This window comes from Uloborus diversus, chromosome 4 (genome assembly GCF_026930045.1).
Source record: "Uloborus diversus isolate 005 chromosome 4, Udiv.v.3.1, whole genome shotgun sequence".
In the NCBI taxonomy this organism is placed as follows: domain Eukaryota; kingdom Metazoa; phylum Arthropoda; class Arachnida; order Araneae; family Uloboridae; genus Uloborus; species Uloborus diversus.
The window spans coordinates 155,298,062-155,321,103 of record NC_072734.1 but is presented as its reverse complement, the minus strand read 5'-3'; the positions used below and the strand labels follow the sequence as shown (position 1 = coordinate 155,321,103).

The 23,042-nt window shown below is 30.4% G+C and overlaps 1 protein-coding gene across 1 annotated transcript; it reads left to right on the top strand.

Moving 5' to 3' along the window:
* Positions 1–364: 364 nt before the first annotated feature.
* Positions 365–21,736, top strand: LOC129220935 (sodium/hydrogen exchanger 9B2-like). Its single transcript, XM_054855371.1, has 12 exons — positions 365–368; positions 973–1,041; positions 2,572–2,817; positions 3,241–3,328; positions 8,378–8,560; positions 9,462–9,637; positions 11,876–11,988; positions 13,801–13,959; positions 16,590–16,695; positions 17,302–17,438; positions 21,153–21,230; positions 21,506–21,736. The coding sequence occupies exons 1-12, from the start codon at positions 365–367 to the stop codon at positions 21,734–21,736; spliced, it is 1,590 nt and encodes a 529-aa protein (XP_054711346.1).
* Positions 21,737–23,042: the final 1,306 nt, after the last annotated feature.

The window sequence follows — 23,042 nt, the reverse complement described above, 5'->3', positions numbered from 1 at the left end:
TGTTAAAAAATAATAGTATACCTACCTAAGCGTTTGAAAAGTTCAGTTCAAAATTATTAATGGTTACACTGAAGTGAATTTTTCTTGTGCAGCGTACAATATTCAAATTAATAAATTTTATCGTGCAAATTTTCAATAGTGATAGATAAAGATATATTGGGGAATTGATGTACTTAGGTCTGCTTTTCTGCTAACCATTTTTTATCTTATCAACAAGTTAACCAAACAGCTTGATTTGATACCATAAGTTTCATGATTTATTTCTTATCTTCCCAGTTTTATTTTGAAAATGATCAATTGTATAAGAAATTTTATATTGATTTTTCAACAGAATGTTGTAAAGTGGACTAACGTGCTCCACGGTATGGGTATGTTGGTCCTCCCTAAGACTGATTTAAACAAAAGGAGGCATTGGCACAAACTAGCTCAAGCTCCCTGCTGAACAATTATCAGGGAAAAGAAAAAAATTAATATCAGATTGAAGAAAGAAAAAGAGACATGCTGTAAAATGGGGGAACATTGCTCCTCTAGGGATAACATTGCTCCAAAAAGTGTAAAAGTTTTTTTGATCTCAAATTGGCATTTTCCCCAACTGTTTACTGTTATCTTCTACTAGTTGAATGAAACTCCGCATTGTCAACCAACAACTTCGTCCCTGAAGTCCTCGAAAATCAGTAAAAAATCTTTTAAAGTTTTTGGAGCAATGTTATCCATAGAGAAGCAATGTTCCCCCATTTTACGGTATATTTAAATATTTTAAATGAAAGGAAAATTTATTCACAGTACAACAGAGCTGTAATTATAATATGGTGCAGCTCGGATAGTGGTCCCATGCTGCATTTTCGTTGAAAAATATTATTGTTAGATAAAATAAAATATTAATGTTTTCTTTTTTTAACTTTAAGAGAACATTAAATAAATCATTGCAATTTTTTCTCTACAGTTTATATTTTCTCTCATTAATTTATTCAGGTGGTGAAATGGAAATATCAGTGATTTCAGCTGCTGAAGAACCTGTTGTGACACGTCCACTTTTTGCTTGTAAGAAATTTTTGAGAAATTATCTACTGTTACAGGAATTACAAAAGAAAAAAAAGGGGATATTATCATCTGATTATGTTTATTTACTTTCATTTTTATAGATAAGTGGTTAATCAGGGCAGTCAATCTTTTATTTAAAAAACTTGCAGAATCTTGCAAAATGTGTTTTTGTTAAAATAAAATTACATCGCATATAGAATTAGTCGTAGTACTTTTTGAGATACATATATATTTTTTGAATCCATAAGTGATGAATATCATTAAAAATTGTTAATTTATTTAAAAATAAATTATAGTATTTATTTGATGAAGGTTTTGCATTAAAACAAAACGTTTAAAAGAATGGAAAAATTACAATTGTATGCTTATAAGTGCCTTTTGATTTTGAAAAATTCACAATGTCATTAAAAACTAGCATTTGGTTCATGACACTGAAAACAATTTTAATAATGTACTTAAATATTTATAAAAAAAAGGAAAAAAAAAAAAAAAAGAAAAAAACCCTGTTAGATTTTTTTCTGGTTCTGGCATAAATGTTTGAGGATTTAAATAAAAAGTGGTGCTGCAACCCAGTTAATGAACATGTGTATCAAAATCAGATAAATTCATTTAAAAAATAATTTGCAGGAGAGAAATAAAACATTTCACACTGCCTTTTTAATTTTTCCATAAGATTCCCCCCAGCCCCCCTTTGAATAACCTTTAGTGTACAAATAATTTTATTTTCTTTTTTAAACTTGTAGCTTACAGATAAAAATAATTAGCATTGAGCTGTTTTTGAAGTAAATCAACCATATTTTAGTTTTTTATTTTAATTTTCCGTTAAAATTCCGATTAAATTCATGTGGCTTTACTTTTATGTCATGTACTAACCTGTAAAATCAAAAATACGAGTTCATTAAATAATAATTTAATATGTTTTTGTTGATGTTACTCATACTTTTGGGGGCAATATGATAAAAGCATGCATTGCGTTAATTTTGAAGTAAAATGGGTCTTTGGCAGTGGTTTTTGATGATTGAAAAGCATTCAGTACATATCACTTTATAATGGGATAATATAGAAAAAAAAGGATCAAATTATGAAAATGGATCTACCACTTTTGAAATTCATGATTTTTTAATACTAAAAGCCTCATTTGTGAACATAAAATGTTTTAATTGATAAAAATGTTGGATTTTGGCTAATGGGTACTTATATGGGAGGGTAAGTAGGGGCTGAAGCCCCCCCCCCTTTAGAAATTAGAACTTTCTTGCTTTTAGTACTTTTTTCTTTGCAAAAAGTGTAAAAACATTTCTTCTCCGGTCATTAATGAATAAGTTATTAAAAATGTCAAATTTTAATAACTCTAATTAGTACTGATATCGGTTTCCATGGGGAAAATATCTGAGCCCCCCCCCCTTAAAATTTTGCATATGGGCACCCATAATTTAACCTTAAGCCAGTTTCTTGGAAGCTTCTCCATACGTTATTTATTTTTCACTGACATTTTAATATTTTTCCCTTTGTAATGTTTCTCTCTCTTTCTAGACTCTAAGAGAAAAAGGTTCTTAAGATGCCTGAAGAATACTTGGTATTCCATGGTACCAAGCAAAAGGAAGATAAATCTTTATGTAACTCAACTTTTTGTGCTTCTTTCTCTTTCTGGTGCACTGTATGGAGTTTTATACAAAGATATTATTCCTGGTACAGAAGCTTTTGCATTGCTTTTGTTAGCTTTGCTGTCATATATTGGAGGGAAAGTATTTGGCTTCTTCTACTTGCCACCCTTGTTAGGTAAATGAAGTAATATTATCATTTCTTTATCTTGTGTTTTACTGAAATATTTTATTTATTTTTGTTTTTTAACTGAATGTTTGATTTTTGCGTCTTGAAGAATGTTTTTATGCATTTTTTAAAAATTATTATTATTGTTATGCTGCAGACTTTGTTCTAATTAAGCTTGAAAATTAGAGGAAAACTAAGGGTAGTTTGGATATCAATTTATGATTTCATTCTATTGTTTCTCCATGACATTTTCAGGAGGATACAGCTCATTGCTCTTTTTACAGTTTACAAAGTATTATCCTTTAGTGGTGATTGCTAAACTACTTTTCATGGTGTTGATTAAATGTTTATTTCTTTGAAATAGATATTCAATTTGCATTTTTTTTTCCTTTTAGAATTCAGTTAAAAAATGTTTATTTAATGTGTTTTTAGGCATGCTAATTGTTGGGTTTCTCTATCGCAATCTTACTTTTGTGAAGTATTATCCTGATATCGGCCATAAAACAATTTCAAGTATCAGGTAATTGCATGCAATATTAATCCATGCTACATACATTGTTCTAGACTGCAAAGCTCTATAGAGTAAACTCCCGATTATCGGCAGTCGGATTATCCGCTGGTCCTTTCGCATTTCTTTTTCTTTGAAACTTTTGCTTATGTTGTTGTTCGCTTTTAAATTTTACATATAGTTTTGAAATTTGATGTTAGTAGATGCAATATAGCAACATTTTTAGTTATAATTAAAATAAATGTGTGAGTGTCATCAATATTTTTTATCTATTGCATACACTAAGTGTCGTTTTTTACCTATTATTCGGATCATCCGCGATTTTCGCTTATCCGCGGTTACCGTGTAACCCTATTCCGCGGATAATCGGGAGTTTACTGTATTTCTTTATACCTGAACCGCAGTGTTAGAAATAAGAATTTGAATATAGGGGTCATGATGACATCTGAAGATGCTATCCAGGCATCAAAATAAACTAGTATATTATGGCTATAACGAAACTTTCTTCTATATCTTTCTTATATTTCTGATCCCTCCCCATGCTTGATGAGGAAGTAATATTCAAAACAAAAACAAAATCACAGACGCCAGAAATTGACAACCTTCCCAATTCCCGATTCATTTTAATAGCAAAGCAAATAATGAAAATTGAATATAATTTAAAAAGCCTTGCTTAAATTAATACAGACATTTATTTGTTAACAAACACAAGATGGCAACAGTTAAAAATTTTAAATCACTGAGAACATTTCCGATACAATTAAAATCACGAGAAATACGCAGATGACAGCCTGTTACGATTTATTTTTCTTATTGTTGCATTAATAAAGCTATTTTTGTTCACAAAAAAAAAAAAAAAAATCAGCCCCCATTTAGCGATTGGCGGCAAAATTGAACCAACGCCTGTTTACATATGGATTCACATTTATTCCAAATTTCATCCAGAACGTAGCATTACTTCTTGAGATATGGCACTCACAATGGAAAAAAAAAGAATGTTCAATTGCGCCACCCAGTTTTCAGCTGTTGATGCCAAAATAGAATCAGCTCTCATAACTTCTAAGGGTTACTTGTCGATAAATTTTTGTTTGATTCAGTTCATTATTTCTTGAGATACAGCAGTCACAATTAATGGCAAAAAACGTTTTATAGCTCAACCCCCTGTTTGAGCTATTGACACCAAAATTGAATCAGCACCTGTACCTGTTAGAGGCAACATATGGACCAAATTTTGTTTGTTTCCGCTAGTTACTTCCTGGGGAATAGCATGCACGCATAACTCAAGAAATGTCCCTTTACTCCACCCCCCCTTGGAGGAATTCGCGCTAAAAACCAATGGGCACAAGTTCACATGGGGGCGCATATGTGTACCAAATTTCGTTCAATTTCATGTGGTAGTTTTTGTTGTAGAGCGGCCGCAAAAATCTGGTCAAACACATGGACACACAGACATGGGCGTCCATATGCAAAGTTGCAAGGGGGGGGGGCTCAAATATTTTCTCCATGGTTTAGCTGGATATTTTCCCTGTGGAAACTGATTTCAGGACAGATTAGAGTCATTAAAATTTGACATTTTTAATAACTTATTCATTTAATTGCTGGCGAAGAAATGTTTTTACATTTTTGCAAAGAAAGTACTAAAAGCAAGGAAATTCTAATTTCAAAGGGGGGGGGGGGTCCAGCCCCCTTGCCCCCCTATATGGGCGCCCTTGCACACAGACAGACAGGCATTTTCCTAAAATGGTCGAAATGGACTCAGCACACCTCAAAACGTTCAAATCCGTTAAAATTCGAAAATTTGCACGAATCCAATACTTTCTTCTACATATTAGATATAGAAGAAAGTGAAAACTAAGGTGTCATTTTCGATGAGCATGTATGAAGTTAAAAAAAAAAAAGAAAAAAAAAGATTCATTAAATAGAAATACTGCGCATCTGTACTTTGAAAAATGTAAAAAATGAAGAAATGTTTTTTATCATTCATTCACATCGATTGTGGGTTGGGACTACTATGAGTTAGGGGGAAGAAAAGGTTCAATGTAATTCAAAACTTTGGTTTTAAGTTTGGCATGTAACTTTAGGAATCTGGACAAAAAAAATGAAATTTTTGGTTGCAAAATATGCCTGAGGACTACTTATTTCTAACATTGCTTGGTTGTATTTTCAAGTCATTTGGGCTTTATATAAGTCTTATCTTTCCATGAATGGAAAAAAAAAATAAATTAATTTTGTTAGACTGAATAGCTTGTATTTCAGCGCACATGCAGCAGTACTTTTCCTTTCACAGTCATATTTTAATCAATGTTCAAATTTTAAACAAATTCAGTTGTTTTGTCTTTTAATTCAAAAATGTGATTAGATTTTTCCTTTTTGTGTACATTTTTGAAAGCTTTGTTTTCTATGAAATTCAGATTCAATATTGCTTTATTGATTGAAGTAGGAAAACTTTTTGAATTCTACTGAGCATTAGAAAATTTTAAACAGAATTTTATATTACTTCTCTAAATTTTTTTTGTTTCTCTGTTACATAAATTTCTGCAATTCATTTCATTTTGTTTCTGAATGTACAAAAACAAATTGAAAATTATGTGACTGAATTAAAGTGAAAATTAACAGGGTTTGTATTTGGTCCACATTTTTGTAATTTGTCCACACTGAAAAAAAATTGTACGAAATGCTATTTCACAGATTTTCTGTATGTTTGAAATGTAAAAATATACTTTGTCGTAGAAGAGTTATATTGCTGAGGTGTTTAAAAATCATGATTTTCTTTTCTAAATTAACGAAAATGATTTTAATGATTTTAAAGAAGTTTAAAAAAAATTAAATTTGGTTTTCAAAGACTAAGAGTTTTAGTAATTAATTTACGTATATAATCATTACTACATGAAGTTGATATTTTTAAAAATGAAAAAAAAAATATATTTCATGTATTATTGCACCTAAGAACTAAATAAATAGTATGTTTGTTGCAAAGCACATTTTATTATAAATGAATATGATACAAATCAAATCAAATAAGAACTAAAACACATTACATATTTGTAGAAAAGGTAAATTGTAGATAATTAAATGATAATAATAATCAAACAAATCATTTTTATACAATACTGTCATATTTGTTTTTGTGAAACATATGGCACTTTAAAATATTATATGAAAATTGTAAATATTTGTATCAAATATTTTTTAATGAATTGTATGATTAAAAACTTAAGTTGGAATTTGTAAAAGAGTAAGAGTTATGAATGTTTTGAAATTTTTAAAAATTTATTTGAAAATGTATGATACTACAAGAAGTTTAAATTAAAGATTAAATCAAAACTGAAACCAAATATTAAATTATTACAAATGTAATATTTTTTCATTAACATTAATTCATTTCATTGTACAAATTTAATGTTTAGACTCAAAAACTTTACAACTTTTTGTCTCTGTTTTCACTTTGTGAATACGTAATTCTCCTTGGAACTTCATTATGACAGATAAGCATGTTCAAATTTACTACAATTTAAATGTCTCATAATTGCTATAAAATGTATTATAACTTAATAGTGATACTCATTTATTTTGTAAATGTGTAACTTATGAATTACAGTGCAGAACCTTTTATCCGGGAACCAAAAAACCGGAAAACCGGCAACCTCTTGCCGATATTCCCGCCATTTTTTAAAAATATGTATTTTTGGCAATTTTTGAAAAACCAAGCATTTTTTTTTTTTTTGAAATACCTAAAAGAAAATGAGCAGTTTCTTAATAAATATCATATTACTCATCTATAACTCGAGAAAATGTTTACAAAAATGAACTTTTTAGGGTTGTCTTTAACGCAGGGGAAAATTTCCGGAATATTTTCTTGAACTAAAAAGTACACATGTAAGTCTGAAATTTTTGTGTTTTATTACAATTGAAAACGAATGAAGTGAATATTGTCACATTATGAAGCAATATTTTATTGAATGGTCTTTAATTAAAACTTATAGCGGAAGTGACGTGTCGCAAAAGCGTGTGAAACGCTGTGATTCTCATGTTTTCCGAATAGTTGATGGTGGAATTTAGAAATCGTTAAACGCAAGACTGTAGTAAGGCTGCAGGAACTCATAAATTAAATTTTAATGGGTATTAACTTAATGCAAAAGCAATAGCTATCAATAATCGCTAGCATCAAATCTTTATAAAAAAGTGAAAAAAAAAAGTGTTCATGAAAACAAATTCTCTCATTCACTATAGTAGAAGAATCGCTCATTTACATTCAAAAACTTGTTTCTTTCCCTTCTTTTCATTCTCTTTCATTTTAAAACATCGAAAATTGGTGTTTTTCTTTCCTTTTCAAAATTAATATAAGGGTCTCAGGTCTTATTAAATAACTTAAGGTTTTTGGTGTTTAAATTATTCTCTCACTAGTAGTTTTTAATGTTTCGATATTGATAAGCATTTCTGAACTGTTTTTTACTTATTTTAATACGTATTACTATTTAATATAGTAATTTAAGTTTTATAAATAATCGGCCAAAAGCTCTTTTTAGCGATCCAGAAAACCAGGAAATTCAGATATCCGGGATAGCTATGGTCCCGAACTTCCTGGATAGTCATTTGAAAGATTTCTTGTGTCGGGTATTATCCGCACATGTGTGTGATATTTTGATAGTAAAATGTTCCTTAGTAAATGAGTAAAATCAAGATGATTATTTATTATTGTTATGTTCTGCATTTTTGATTTAAAACATTCAATTTGCTGAAAAACATTGGTCAGAATGATATTCTATCCTGGATGGTTTTCTCCAAGTTTTTCTGCTGATTTTTCCAGGGTGGAAAAAAACTAGATACCTTTGTTTTGCAGCTATAAGGAATTATTTTAAATTTGTGCAATTTTGTAAGAGCATAAGGCAATTTTTGTTATATATTTTGCATTGAAAGGAAAAAAAAAAGAAGGTTCTTTATGGCCAATACAAGTGCAATTTTCAATGTAGACTTTGTCCCATTAATATTGGATTTGTTTATGTGTATCAATGTTGAGTTTTAATTCTAAAATAGGTTTTCTTGTTTTGTATCTTATCTTAGGGACATTGCTCTGGTGATCATACTTCTTAGGGCTGGTCTAGGATTGGATGGGGAGAAATTGAAAAAGCTTAAAATGATTGTTTTTAGATTGACATTTGTGCCTTGCATAGTAGAAACTGCTTGTATTGCTGTATTTACTCATCTCCTCTTGGACCTTCCATGGATTTGGGGTGTGATGTTAGGGTTTGTATTCATCCTGTTTTCAGTAGTGTATTTTAATTTTTAACACAATTTTTCTTTGTAAAATCAATGTAATTTATACAATTATATTTGTTCTCCAATATAATATGGTGTTATGGTCCAATATAATTTGTTCTCCAATATAATGATGTTAAAGTTTGTATTCATACTATTTTCAGTAATGTATTTTAATTTTTAACACAATTTTTCTTTGTAAAATCAATGTAACTTATACAATTATATTTGTTCTCCAATATAATATTTTCCTTCACTATTCCAATGAGCTGAAATGTAATAATTTATTTGCATTACTATTGATGTATATTATATAGGGTGTGTCAGAAATGACTCCCACATTTCAAATAAGAATTGGAAAGCAATACTGAGAGCCTTAATTGTTGCTTTGCTAAATAAAATGATTTATTTTCATTTTTTAGCAATATTGTTTACAATTCATGTTACATGTATTCTAAATTACTTCATTTTGAAGTTGAAATCATTAAAACGCATGCTTACTCATCCTACAAGTTATAATACTTGCAATAGTTGTTTATTGTTTTTGGAATCAAATTTTGGATAAAAATTATGTTGATACATAAGCGAGATGCGCTCCTGCTGCTGTAAAAAACGAATAGCAGCTCTCAATATTTTAATATCTATCCTGTCAAAACTACTTCAAGTCATTACATAAATGAATGTGATGTATGGATGTATAAGTAAGAGATGTTTGTTGAGCCCTGTGTGTTTGTATATTAATATTTACTTGAAATATACTATTCTTTAAAATATTTTATTCCAAAACGCTTGCAGATATTGTTGCAATTTTTTTTAAATTGTTGCTTTTTTATAGTTAAGCTTAGAATATAACTGGTTTTTGTTTTAAAAGGATTATTATTTTGTTTAGATTCATAATATCAGCTATATCGCCTGCTGTTGTATTGCCTATTCTCTTAAATTTAACGAGAAGAAAATTTGGAGTTAGTAAAGGAATTCCTACTCTAATTATTGCAGCGTCTTCAATGGATGACATATTAGCAATTACTGGTTTTACTATATCGTTAAGCATAGCTTTTTCAGATGGTAAGCAAATTTCATTATTTAATATTTAATCAATGCTTCTATTCTTAGTATAAAGTTTGTAAGCATTACTTAACTTAAATTTAATACTGCAGGGCCCAATACAGGCTGATTTTGCTACCGTTTTTCGGTACCTTCACAAAAATCTTATTTTAAAATCGGCACTTTCACAAAAATCAAGTAATAAAATCAGTAGTTTCACAAAAACATCGAAAATTTCACAAAAATTCGCATTTTAAAATATGAAATTTGTTTCTCTATTTAAAACAAAATATACTCATGAAATAAAATTATAAGCAGGTGTATATGAACAATCGCTTAAATAGAAAACTTTTTGTAGTATTTTGACTAATTTTTAGCTGTTTCACACCAAAGTATATTTATGCAATATTATTGCAATCTTTAAACATCTGTTTTAAGCAACCGTTTTTCTCATAATTTCCTATATTGTACACAGTACATAGACCATTAAGCTGAAATTACGATGGTATTTTTCATACTTCTTAGGTTTTCAGCTCAACCCCCCCCCCCCAAAAAAAAAACTGTTAAAAATATTACTAGATGACATTTACACTTTTCGAACTAAAATTTCACTTGTTCCACTACTTCTTTTACAAAAATTAGAATGCGTCTAAAATTTCACAAAAACAATGCTGATAAAAAAAAAATCTTTCACAAAAATAGGTAGCGAGAAAAAAAATCCTGGATTGGCCCCTGTACTGAAAATAATTCAAATTTGTGTTTAAATATTCTTTTCAGTTGCATCTTTTAAAAATTTGCGTTATTCATTTCATATTCTAGAGAATGAAATTGAAGAAATGCATTGTTTTAGAGCTTTTTGCTAACATTTGTTTTCTTATGTATGTTTTCTTCTTTTTTATATCTCCTTTAAAAACTGCTACTTGTTTTTCCTACATTTTAATATGTCTCTCAAAAATTGCTAAGTTACAGAATTTCAAAGCTCTCCAACATTAAACAGTGGACATATTTCAGAGAAAGGACTTTGAACAAAAGAAATAATTTTTAGTCGAAATGGGTAATAGTCGTATTATTTTTCAAAAGAAGTGCCAATCAATGATGTTAGAAGTTAGTTGTTAGTTAGAAGTTAGTTGGAAGTTATACTGCAAAAGTTCTTTTTTTAATTTTGAACATTTATAGTTATCAGATTTTTTTTTCTTTTCTTTTTATCTCTCACCCTCTATTTTTTGTTTGATAAGTGGTAAAACGCTTGTTTCACATCAATGATATATTTTTCAGATAGATTTTGTCTAAAATTAGCTTGCTTTTCGATTTATTTTGAAGTACCTAAACTGCATAAAATAAACTTTTGTGTCAACAAAAATAGCCTTAAATTCAAGGGTCAGTAAAACTGTGAACAAAAAATTTATTATGTGAAACTGTGGTAACTCAACTTCCCCCGCAAGTAAGAATTTATTTTTATAATTGTTGGTTCAATGCTAATTTCTATAGGCAAAAAGCTCTCTCTAGCTTGACACACATTTTCAAGAACCCTTATAAGTCGATATCCATTTGCTCTGTTCTCATCAATTTTTTTTCTTCTGATATTAATTTGCTTTAAACATTTCTAAGAATTTTACACGAGGTTTCTTGATCTATCAATCCTTTTCTGGAAAGAGCTCTTTTATGGATTCTTCCTTGTACGCTGGGGAGTCAGCCTTCACACCCTGAGTGGTTGGAGCAATCATAAAAAAGGGTTTTATGGTGGAAAGTACCTTGGGGAGTTCCTGAACATGTATTCCAAACACATGTAAGCAAGACTTTTCTTTTTAATTGACGTGATAAGGACCTCTTTACTGTTCTCAAAATTTATGGATTATTTCTCCAACTATTGAGTATTCCAATATGATACCAATAGTTATTTTTTAGTGCACTTAAAAAAAACAATTATTTTTCTGAAGTTAATTTTTGTATAACTTAAATGAAAGATATTAATAAATGAGGCAATACAGAAAACTGGGTCAGAATGTCATGGAACATCTATAAGTTGACACCCACTCAACTTGACATGTTTTCGTGTTCCCTTGTATAGTTGAGTTTTCGAGGTTTTACTGTATCTATAAGACAAATAATAATCAATAATAATCTGTATCGATAAGTAAAAATAAAAAATATATATAATATCAGCAAAGACTTTTTTTGTTCTTTATTAAATGTGATAGATAATGAGCAGTAGTTAATAAATTTAAATCAGTTTGTTATAAAAATGATTGTTTTTTTTAGGTAATTTAACTTTGACACTTATAAAGGGGCCTCTAGAACCACTTGTAGGTTGTGCTGTTGGTGCTGTTTTTGGGGTTATTTTCTGGTACTTGCCTAGTAAAGAAAGACATCAGGTAATGGTCATCTTTTTTTCTCTAGACGACTTTTAGTTTCAAATGAAATTGCTTATGAGTCAAAATTGACCCCCCTCCCCCACATACAGAAAAAAATTACATTAATGGATCATAATTTTCATTTTCATACGCTGTTTGAAATGTTTTTCTCTGTAATGAAGTTGTTGAGAAAAATGTAGCTCATGCATTCTGTGTTAGTCATTCTAATTACTAGATAACCCATTCCTTCTGTGTTATCCAGTGTGTTTTCTAGTACATAGCTTAAAAAAATAAGGTATTGAGTTGAATGTTTCAAATAAAATTGTATTAAAAAAACGAAACCTTAATTTTTGTACATGTGGAGAGGAATATGTATGAAATGTTAAAATTATTTCCAAACCTGTTAAGCTTAGTGTATAACTTCTTATTAAAAGCAGTAATAATCTGAACCACCTTAACAGTTGTAGTTTTAAGAAACATTTAATAAAACATGTATGAATTGAAACAAGGTGTAAGACAACAGTGACTTGTCACTGTAGGTAGGCATGACATGCCATATAATGAAGATATAAATTGGATTATGGAAATTAAAATTGTCATCTCTTACACATTTCTTTATGTTCTGTGATTACTTTTGTGTTTCTGAATATAAGAGATGGAGCAATTGCTCCAATTTTTTTGATAATTTTTCCAGTAAAATTTGCCATCTTGAATTGAAATCAAAACCACTTTGTACTTTTATTACTGTTATCAATGTAGAACTAGTTATGAGTCATAACTATGTATCTCATAAGTTAATAATGTATAACTGTATCTACAACTATATTTTGTGATTGATTTTGGCAGCAAGTCTAAAGTCAACGAATTTAATATCTCAATTGGAAAGTAGTCATGATTTAGCAGGTGTTTTTTTTTTTTTGAGCAATCACGATTGCTTATTGCTTTCATTTGACTGTTTTGATGTCCTATGATTTTATTTTCCCCCCGCCATCCTTTGCAGCATCACCGTCGACCGGCTCCTCACGATGCTGCTCCTATAGCGAAAACCGTCTACTGGTTTCGTCAATATCCTACAATTACATGCATACATGCACGCATGTACACACAAGCACATACACGCGCGCACATACATACACCTACACACAAACACACCCATACCTACACACTCACATACACACAACTACCCACACACTCATGCCTGCACGCATACACAAACACATATGCCTACACACACATACACATACCCCTACACACAAACACACATACCTCCCACACACAAACACACACGCCTACATACACACACAAACTCGTGATTGTGAAAAACATAATTTGAATTCAAGATGAGAAAATTCAAATTTATTTTTTTTTTTAAATTTTTTAACCACGGGTGAATTGCAAAGAAAATTGGTGGTTAATGAATAGATATCACATAGCTGATTACCAGTAGATCAAGCAAAAAACTGCTTTCTGACAAAAATATTTTGCAGTTTCAAATTCAAAATACAATTGATATTAATTTTCAGCAAAAAGAAAAAGAAAGAAAAAGTTTATAAAAAAAATTACTCCTCGTTAAAATTGAACTTTAAAATGTTTTGCCAATATGCAAAAAAGAAAAAGAAATATTCATCACTACAGTTTCTAACAATTTGAACTTCCTGGCTTAACAATGAGCATACATAAAAGTGAATCTCTTATTATTATTATTTTTTTTTTAAACTTGTATTAAGCTCAAAAATTTTTTTTTCTGAAAATATAATCATAATTATTTTACATAAGGAAATGTAGTTCTTCTACAATTTTTTTCTACTATTTTATTTTTTCTTTTCATTGCAGTCATTTGTGATTTACTACCATGTCTTGCTGCTCTGTTTTGGAGGTATATCACTGATGTTTCTGAGCAAGCGAGCTGGGATACCTGGCTCTGGGGCACTTGGTTGCATAAGTCTTGCATTTGTATCAGCCTTAAGATGGCGAAATGAGGAAGAGCAATTTGTGAGTCATTTCTTTTTTCCTTTGAATAGAAATGTGTTTCTTATACAAATTTGAAGTTTCCTTTACATCTTTTTTTTATTGATGGGATTGTAATAATTTTCAACATCTGAGATATGTAACAAAGGCATCAGATAGCATAACCATATGAACAAAATTGTTTTTTCCCCATTAATACAGTGGATTAACTAGGACCTGGTGTTGTCTGGATCTGAGTAATTTCAGACATTGGATGTAAAAAGAGAGAGAGAAATTTAAATGAATAACAAAATAAAATAAATAAAAGGTTCTTAATACAATTAGATTTCATGATTAGTTCAGGGGACTGTGAAAATCTGACTATGTAAGCAAAATGATCTTACACGTGGGGTAAAAACAAATTGATCTTTATGTAAATTAAAAAAACATATTAGAACTTGCATTTTACTATGTGTAGTTTTCATACTATATTGCAAATCAGCATGTTAAAATTATTGTGCTGAACTTCAAAATTATGTTTAAAAGTCTAGCTTATGATTAAAAACTAGAGGAAAAATGAACACTGAAATTTTTAATTGAAAATTGCTTGCAGAATACAAACGTATTCTGTACTGTTACAGAAAATATTTTGTTATATAAGTTTGCCTTATTTTTGTATCTTTGATTGTCAAAATCCCAGCCAGATGGTTGATTAGGGTAGAGAGGGACTTAAAAGTAATAGGAGTGAACCGATGGAGAGACATTGCATGGGATAGGGCTAGGTGAGGAAAACTTGGAGAGATGGTTTTGGCCAGCTGTAGTACCAGCGAAGACAAATATTGTCAACATACATTTCTCATTACGTTTCTCGCAACTTTAAAAAAACGAACCATGTTGGTCGAGTGATCACATAACTACTTTCATTTATTCAATTATTTTTTTAAATCCAAACTTGGTTCAAAGCTCACACACACACAAAAAAAAAAAAAAAAAAAAAAGAGATTGGGAGTTAGGTAGGAAAATAAATAAATAAAGACTAAAAATACATTGCTCATAAAAGTTTTATGAAAAAAATAAAGAGGGGGGGGGGAGGCTTCTTCTTACATTGTAAATTGTCACCTCCAAAATGTAGAAAATACCGAAGCATGAAACCGTACAGTTGTGGAAAATAAGTAGAGACATTCCGAGTAGCACTTTGGCCGAGTACCGAGTACCAATTACGTTTTAAGTAGAACCATCGGCACACACGTGATGAATTTTGAACACATTGGAATACTAGCATAGACCTTCATGTCCATTAATAGTTTTTAAAACGAAATTCTAGCGGAAATTTAATTAATCATTACTTAAACATTTTTATTTATGTCAAAAAAGTTTACAGAAAAGCTATTTTTAAAATTAAAAGTAAACAAATAAATGAAAGGTATGACTAATCAAGTTGTAATTAAAACAAATTATATCAATCTATTATAGTGCTAGTCTGCCAAACATAAATAATTTTTAAAAACAAATAAAACAACATTAAAAGCACAAATGTGCAGGAACACTGCTGACACATGTTTCTGCATTACAAGGAATGTCTTTTTCAGTGCATGAAATGAGAACTAATGAATTTAAAGACATCTGAGAAAAAAAAAATCCGACTTTTGTCGGATGTGTTTAAATCTATAAGCTTGCATTTTGTGCATTTTAAAAGGCATTCCTTGTAAGCCAAAACACATGCCTGCTGTGTTCCTGCACATTTATTCTTTTAACATTGTTTTATTTGGTTTTTATTTTTTAAACAAAGGTATTTTATCTTTCTTATAAATAATTTTTGTTTGAAGCAAAAATCCGTTTAATAATACAAAATTTGTTTGTCCCATTTTTAATAAGTTTAATTAACTTTGTGGACATTAAAATAAAGATTTACTCCATTGAATCATAACAAACTTTATTATTCTCAAAATTAAAATTAGACTTGTAAATTTGAACTGTAAATGACTGCAGTATATCATATGCTTGCACTTTTTTTATTAATTGAAAATCTGTCTTGAACAGTATTCAATTTTTTACAACTACTCGGTATTGGCTGAGTACCTGATCGAAATCTGACCCAGTACCGAGTACTCGGCAAATTGGCCGAGTAGGCCGAGTACCAAGTAGTTACCTAGTACTCCGTACATCTCTAAAAATAAGTATAATTTTTTTTAAACTGTACAGTCAAATTTGAAAACTTGTGTTCGAAAAAAATTAATTATTAATTTAAGAATCTCATCAATAGATTTTTTCTCATTACTGAACTTTTTCTTACTCCTGAATCAGTAATATGAATAAATATTTTTGTACAGAATACCAAACGATTCCTGTCAACCACTGTTCTGTGGATGACAGGTTGCACTACTGTGTGTTCTGTTTAACCTTCTATTCGACATTTTAAGAAGCATTTCATCAAAGATAAAATATTTGTGTTTGTTTCTCGATAAAAATATGCCATGGGGTTTCCAAAGATATTGGTAGTTTATTATGAAATTACAGAAAATAGAAAAAAACAAAAACAAATTACCTAAAACTTTATACTGTTCAGGTTTCTGCTATGTGGATTTGAAGGAGTTGATATAGTGATATATTATGTTATATAAATATATAAATAAACATCTTTTGAGGACATTATTTATTTCCATGTTTTGTTGCAGCATGGAGTTGTTTCTGTTTATGGAGTTCTTTGGGAGATTTTACAACCATTTATGTTTTCCTTGATTGGTGCTGAAATTGCATTCTCAACTCTCAAAAATCATGCTGGTATTTCTTTTATTATTATTTTTTTGAATTGGACGCTCTTTTAATTTTATGTATTGTATATTCAATGATATATTTTGTTAATTCCATTGCAACTAATATTTTATTTTTTTGTGCATTGTGCAATATTTTATTATTTTTCTGTTTTGTATAATCACTGATATTGATAATTCTATTGCAATTTAGAATTTTATTTTTTATGTATTGCACAACCAATGATATTGTCCACTCTATTTCAATTGGTATTTTATTATCAATTTAGTATTTTATTTTTCATACATTGTACAATAAATGATCTTGCCCATTCTATTCCAATTAGTATTGATTTTAGCTTACTATGAGAGTGTAATATCTATCCAAAGTTTGTCTTATTTCAGAGTCAATATAACTTGGAGCTTTGGTAAAATATAAAACTCTTTGCTTTATAAATTTTGTGTTTTAAATTTGATGACTATGTTGTTTTCAGTAAATAATATTTTTTAGTAGTTCTCTGAATCAAATATTTATGGTATTAAACATCTAATCACATCTTTTTCTTATGCTTCAATGCTGTTTAGTTTTAAGTTTTAATGTTTTATTCTATAATGTATTGAATTCATTTCTCTCTAGGTTATGGTGTCTTAGCTTTGTTCTTAGGCCTTTGCTGTAGGTCGGTTGTAACTGCGCTTGTTACATGTGGAACAAATTTAAATATAAAAGAAAAAATATTTATTTGTTGTGCATGGTTACCAAAAGCAACAGTTCAGGTAAACTTACATTTATGATAAATGTATTTAAGTACATGAACTGTCAAGCTGTAATGCTTTTATTTATTCCAACAAATGCAATTTTCAAAATGAATATTGTAGAAGCGTGTAATGCAGGGTCAAAGTTCAAATCAGGATTTACTTTCTAAGGAAAAAAATGCAAGACCCCCCCCCCTGTTTTCTTTAGATTTATTTTCGTATGTGAATGATTCAAGTTGCAATTAACATGCAAAAAGTTCCATAAAATTGTAAAGAAGTAAATGAACTGAACTCCCTCCAGCTCTCTCAAGAAAATGAAGCAAAGCTTTAAGCAATGCAGTATTAGCAACAAAACCAGACTGTTTCGAGTCTTGAGTCAGGGTTGTCAATTCTAACCAAGCAATGTTCTTTGAAAGTACTTTTCCAAATTCCCTGAACAAATATTTTGCTGTCATTTGTTGCAAAGCAAAGTTATATGAGCATTTCTGTGGTCTAAAGTAACTTTTTAGTTTATGAGCAATTCAGGCCTACTTTTTGGTCATGCCTCCTCTGTTAATGTGACCAAAGACAACCTATATCTGCATTTTGGTTACTTAACTCCCTGGAATTATTAAAATACCTATAATACAACTGAAATTAGCTAGCACAACACCCCTAGCAGAAGCAGGGTTGCCAATCTTAGGGAAACAATTTGAGGAGCATTTTGAAATTTTGCAGAGCCGCTCCGTATTTTGCATAAAATTCAATAAGAAAAAACTAAAACCACTTATGTGAAATTATTTTTGAGCTTTGTCAAAAGCTCAAAAATAGAGCTTTGTTTTGAGCTTTGTTGAGCAAACTAAAACCACTTATCTGAAACTGTTTTTGAGCTTTGATAATCATTTCAAGCAGTAGCATGAAATTCAAAAACAGCTTTAAACACTATATCATGCCTGAAAACGCTCGGCTGGGAAATGTGAAGCAAGATAATTTTTTGCGGAGCTGCGAAGTTTCGCTATTTTTGCGGAGCAACTTTGCAAAATGCGGAGCAGTTGGCAACACAGCAAAAGTGAGGTGTTTAGTATTACATAAACATTTCATACAATGCCCTCTTAATTTTCCAAAGGGAATTAATTTCAGTTTGAATAAACATTTGTGTACAACTTGATTTTTGTTTCCCTCTTTAAATTAGCACTTTTGTCAAATTATTTGCAGATAAAAATGAGTGCGGTTTCAATGACAAGTGGTAAATCTTCTACTGTGTTCAAATTATTGTATTGTATTGCATAAAATTGGCTTTGAAAAATCGGCTTTTAAAGTTAAGTAGTAAATTTAAATTAGCAGAGTGTTTTTTCAAATATTTATATTTCAAAATTTTGACTAAGGATTACTAAAGGTGTGTTTAAACCAGTGGCGGATCCACAGGGGGGGCGATTGGGGCGATCGCCCCCCCAACAGACTTCGTGGGGTTTTTTTTTTACTATTAGGTTGCATACCAAAAAAAATCGTTTTTGTTTGAACACTTTCTGAAGAATAATCTAATTTTTTTTCAAATTCAAAATTTATACATTAAATTTTTTTCATTTATGCTCAAAATTTAAATGATAAATGTTAAAAATTGAAAGCGTATTTCCTTCTCAGCGTTTGTTTTATATCGTTCGAAGGTGTAATCATTCCTGCATATTTATAACTGGTGCCATACATAAGTTTTATTTTTGCTCCAGGGGGGGGGGGGTATTACATATTCCCTTAATTTGCGGTTTTTTAGTTGATTGATATGAAAATACGGGTTTTTTTTCTCCTTTATCTATTTGATAAATTTAATTATTTTATATATAAATGTGAGTTGATGAAGTCAGTAGCATTGCTACGGTGGCGCGGATGGGTTTGCCCCAGGTGGCGCCTGAAATTGATCTTCAACTTTTTTTGAAAAATTTAAATGCTTCAATTCTAAAAAAAATTCCCCAACATTTCAATTTATATTCAAAATTATTTTGCAGGGCGGGGCTAAGCCGGGTGACACCCCCTAGAGTGTGATACTAAAATGAATATGAGAAATTTCGATGTTTCAATTCTGAATTTTATTTCCAACATGAAAAAAAAATATTTTTTTTCTATCAAACATATTGGTCTCACTAGAAGGGCATTTGAGGCGACTGGTACTCATATGGAGTGGGGCGGGGGGGGGGGCGGAGACACCCAAAACGCATGTAAGAGTTCCGGAAAAATGTAAATACCAACAGAAATTCGCATATGTTTTATAATCTCTCAAATGCATTGGTATCAATACGAGGGAAACGTTTATTTTGGATGATATCCCTCTCGGGTGGGGGGGGGGGGGACACAATTTCGTTTTGTTTATGAATATTGTATGAACTTCGTTTCTTTCGTCGAACATTGAATAAGGTTTTTTTTCGCCTTCGGTTGATGGGGAGGGGTGAGGGGTGATAGCCCAGATTACCACCCCGGTTGACATCCAAGTTTGCTACGCCACTGATTAAGTGTAATTTAACAATGCTGTAACAGAATATGGTTTTTTAACAGATCAATTTTTTTTTAAATTGTTAAAAGATCTTTTCTGTATCTTGTATTTCGCATTTCCTAGTAAAATCTTATTCAAACAAAAGTAATCTACACTTAAAACGTTTTATTTTGATCCTAAATTAATTTTAATACTGGTTAAATAGTGGAAAATTATGTTTTGTATAACGAAAATTAACCGCTTTATTTGCTTCTGGTTCTATCATAAAAGCAATTTTTGTTACAAGATTTATTTCGATATATCTTTATTTAAACTTTTGTTTCGCGTTTTTTGCTGCCGCTATTTGTAGTTATAGTGAACTTTGGTAGTTGCTTGTTTTCATTTTTTCTGCAATCATTAGACATTATTTTTATTCAAAAATGTATTACCGAGGAGATTCATAGAAATGCCTCATAAATCCATGTCATATCGATCTCTGAAAATCCCACGTTACATTAGAATGGTATTTTTTTTCATTCCGTAATAGGATGAGAGAAAATATATAAAAAATGGCGATATAAGGGAATGTATTTCCTTTATTTGTAAGACTCAATTTAAAAGCTCATGAATGATCTTCGCAACGAAATAGCTTTTGTGCGTCCGATACTTTTGAGCGCATGTGAGAACGGATGGGATGGAATCATAGGCGGCTCGTGGGGGCAACTGCCCCTCCTTTTCAAAAACAAAGGGGCACTGCCCCTCCGTTTTTCTAACTTCAAAGTTATAGATCGACTGGAAAATGCTGGTGCTGATCGATTCACGTGTTTAAAGAAAGAAGAATTGACTTAATAAGGGTACTTTAAATGTTTGTCACGTTTTTTGATGAAGATTAAATTGGAGCTTTTAATCGAAAGAAGGAAGTCTACTGTTGATATTTGTCTCGAGATTTCAGGTCGTGTCCCTAGGTTTTTTTTTTTTTGAGACGATCATTTAACCAACAACAAAAATACCATAGCCCAATTTTATAAAATTTAAAATAAAATAATAAATAAATAAATAAGGGCGCTGCCCACATCCCCCTCCCGTGACTTCTCTGACCCCCCCCCCCCCCAAATTTTATGTGGACCAATCGCCCATGGATAAAATCGCCCCCCCCCCCAAAACAGGCCTCTGGATCCGCCACTGGTTTAAACTAATATATTTTTCTTTACTAACAGTTCTTTGCTTTAACCTACATTTTACTACTTCGTTTTCCAAATAATTTTACCTTGTTTCATGTTCTTTTTGTCCTTTAGGCTGCTGTTGGTTCTCAAGCGTTAGATTATGCTAGGCTTCATAATAAAGGTCAACGATTTGAGGACTATGGAAAACAGGTAATTATTAGTTTCAGAAACTTATTAAAGTTTATTGAGTAGAAAATATATTGATGTGTACATTTTATACAAAAAGAATACTGATATTTAGTTAATATTTTGTGTTATGAGCTTAATTTATTAGAGCATCATGGAAAACGAAATTTTACAAACGTAAAATTTAGTTTTCACGCAATGTTTATTTAAAGTTTTTGTTGAAATTTTTTTTATTAAATTTCCCTATCATGTTACTTGCACTTCAAATTAAAGACTAATATGATGATTCTCTGTTTTAGGTGCTTAATATTGCTGTGCTATCTATAGTGATGACAGCACCATTGGGCGCAGCTCTAACAACATTATTAGGCCCTTTGTTGCTTTCAAAAGATGATGAAACTGCTGTTCTGACGGAGGGAGGAAAAAGTGGAGCTGCAGCTGCAGAAACAGAAGCAAAAGAGCCTGTTAGCTTTGGTGCATGTCACCAGTTGCAACCATCTGATATCTTGCCGGGAAAAAATACTGTATAAGCTAAACTTCCCTGTAAAGTTTTAGCTTTCCATCGAGTGGAAACTATTTTTTATTTTTGTCTTTTCATTTATTATTTTTTTTTAATTATTAAAGAAGGTACTAATAGCATGGCAAATTATTCAAAATATTCATCAGATATGTCAGACTTTCCAAAATGGCGCATTTTTGCCACAGTCTTTCAGAATATTTTCTATGTGCTTTCCATTGTGGCTTAAGCAACCAAATTTGATTACCCTTTTTACTCATAATGAGTTAATATTTTCCACTTGTTAGAGTTTCTGATTCAAATTTATTAATGCTAAATACATACGATGTGTAAGACAGAAAATATTATCTACCTTTTAATTAACACTCTAGTAATCATAAGCACTCAAAATCTTTGACTGCTTATAAAGACTCAAGTTAAATTAAGCCACAATTTCCAGTTTTCTAAACAATTTTAATGAAGCGTGTTGAACGTGGTTTTAATTTTATATATATTTTCATCTTTTTTTTAAAGTGTATATAATGTCAAGTTTGGTAACTTAACATGTATAAATGGTAGTTCTGAGCATTAAAGAGAAGAGAGTGGTAGTTTTCTTGATATTCTGTGTTTTAATAATCTGGAAAAAGTCAGGCAACATTGAAAATTTCAGAACTTATAGAATTAAGGTGTCACTCTGTAGTATTTTATTAACACATCTGATGCAAGTGCTTTAATAAAGAATCACTAAGAAGTATTTTTTGCTATTACAGTCAACTCTCGATTGTCAGTGGTCGGATTATCCGCTGGTCTTTTCACAATTTTTTTTCGAACTTATGATTGTGATATTGTTTGCTTTTAGATTTTATGTATATCTTTCACATTCAATGTTACCAGATGAAATGCATCAATGGTTTTAGTTATGATTTAAATGTATCTGTGAGTGTTATTAATATTTTTTAGCTATTGTGTACACTAAGTACCTTTTTTTACCAATTATTTGGATTATCCGCAGTTTTCACTCATCCACGGTTACCGTGCCACCCTATACTGTGGATAATTCAGGGTTTACTGTACTCAGGTTGAAGTTCAATTGGGTGTATAGTTTCACTTCTGAGTTTTAGCTTGTATCAGAAACTATCGTTGTTGCTTTTAAGTTTTGGTAGTGCTTCCATACCTCGTGTGAGGAGAGGAAGGAAAAAAAAAACAAATTATATATATATATATATATATATATATATATATATATATATATATATATATATATAATGTTGTGACTGATAATTGAAGTTATTGTTAATTCTGAAAAGCAAATTCTATTAGATGTTATATGATGTGAATGA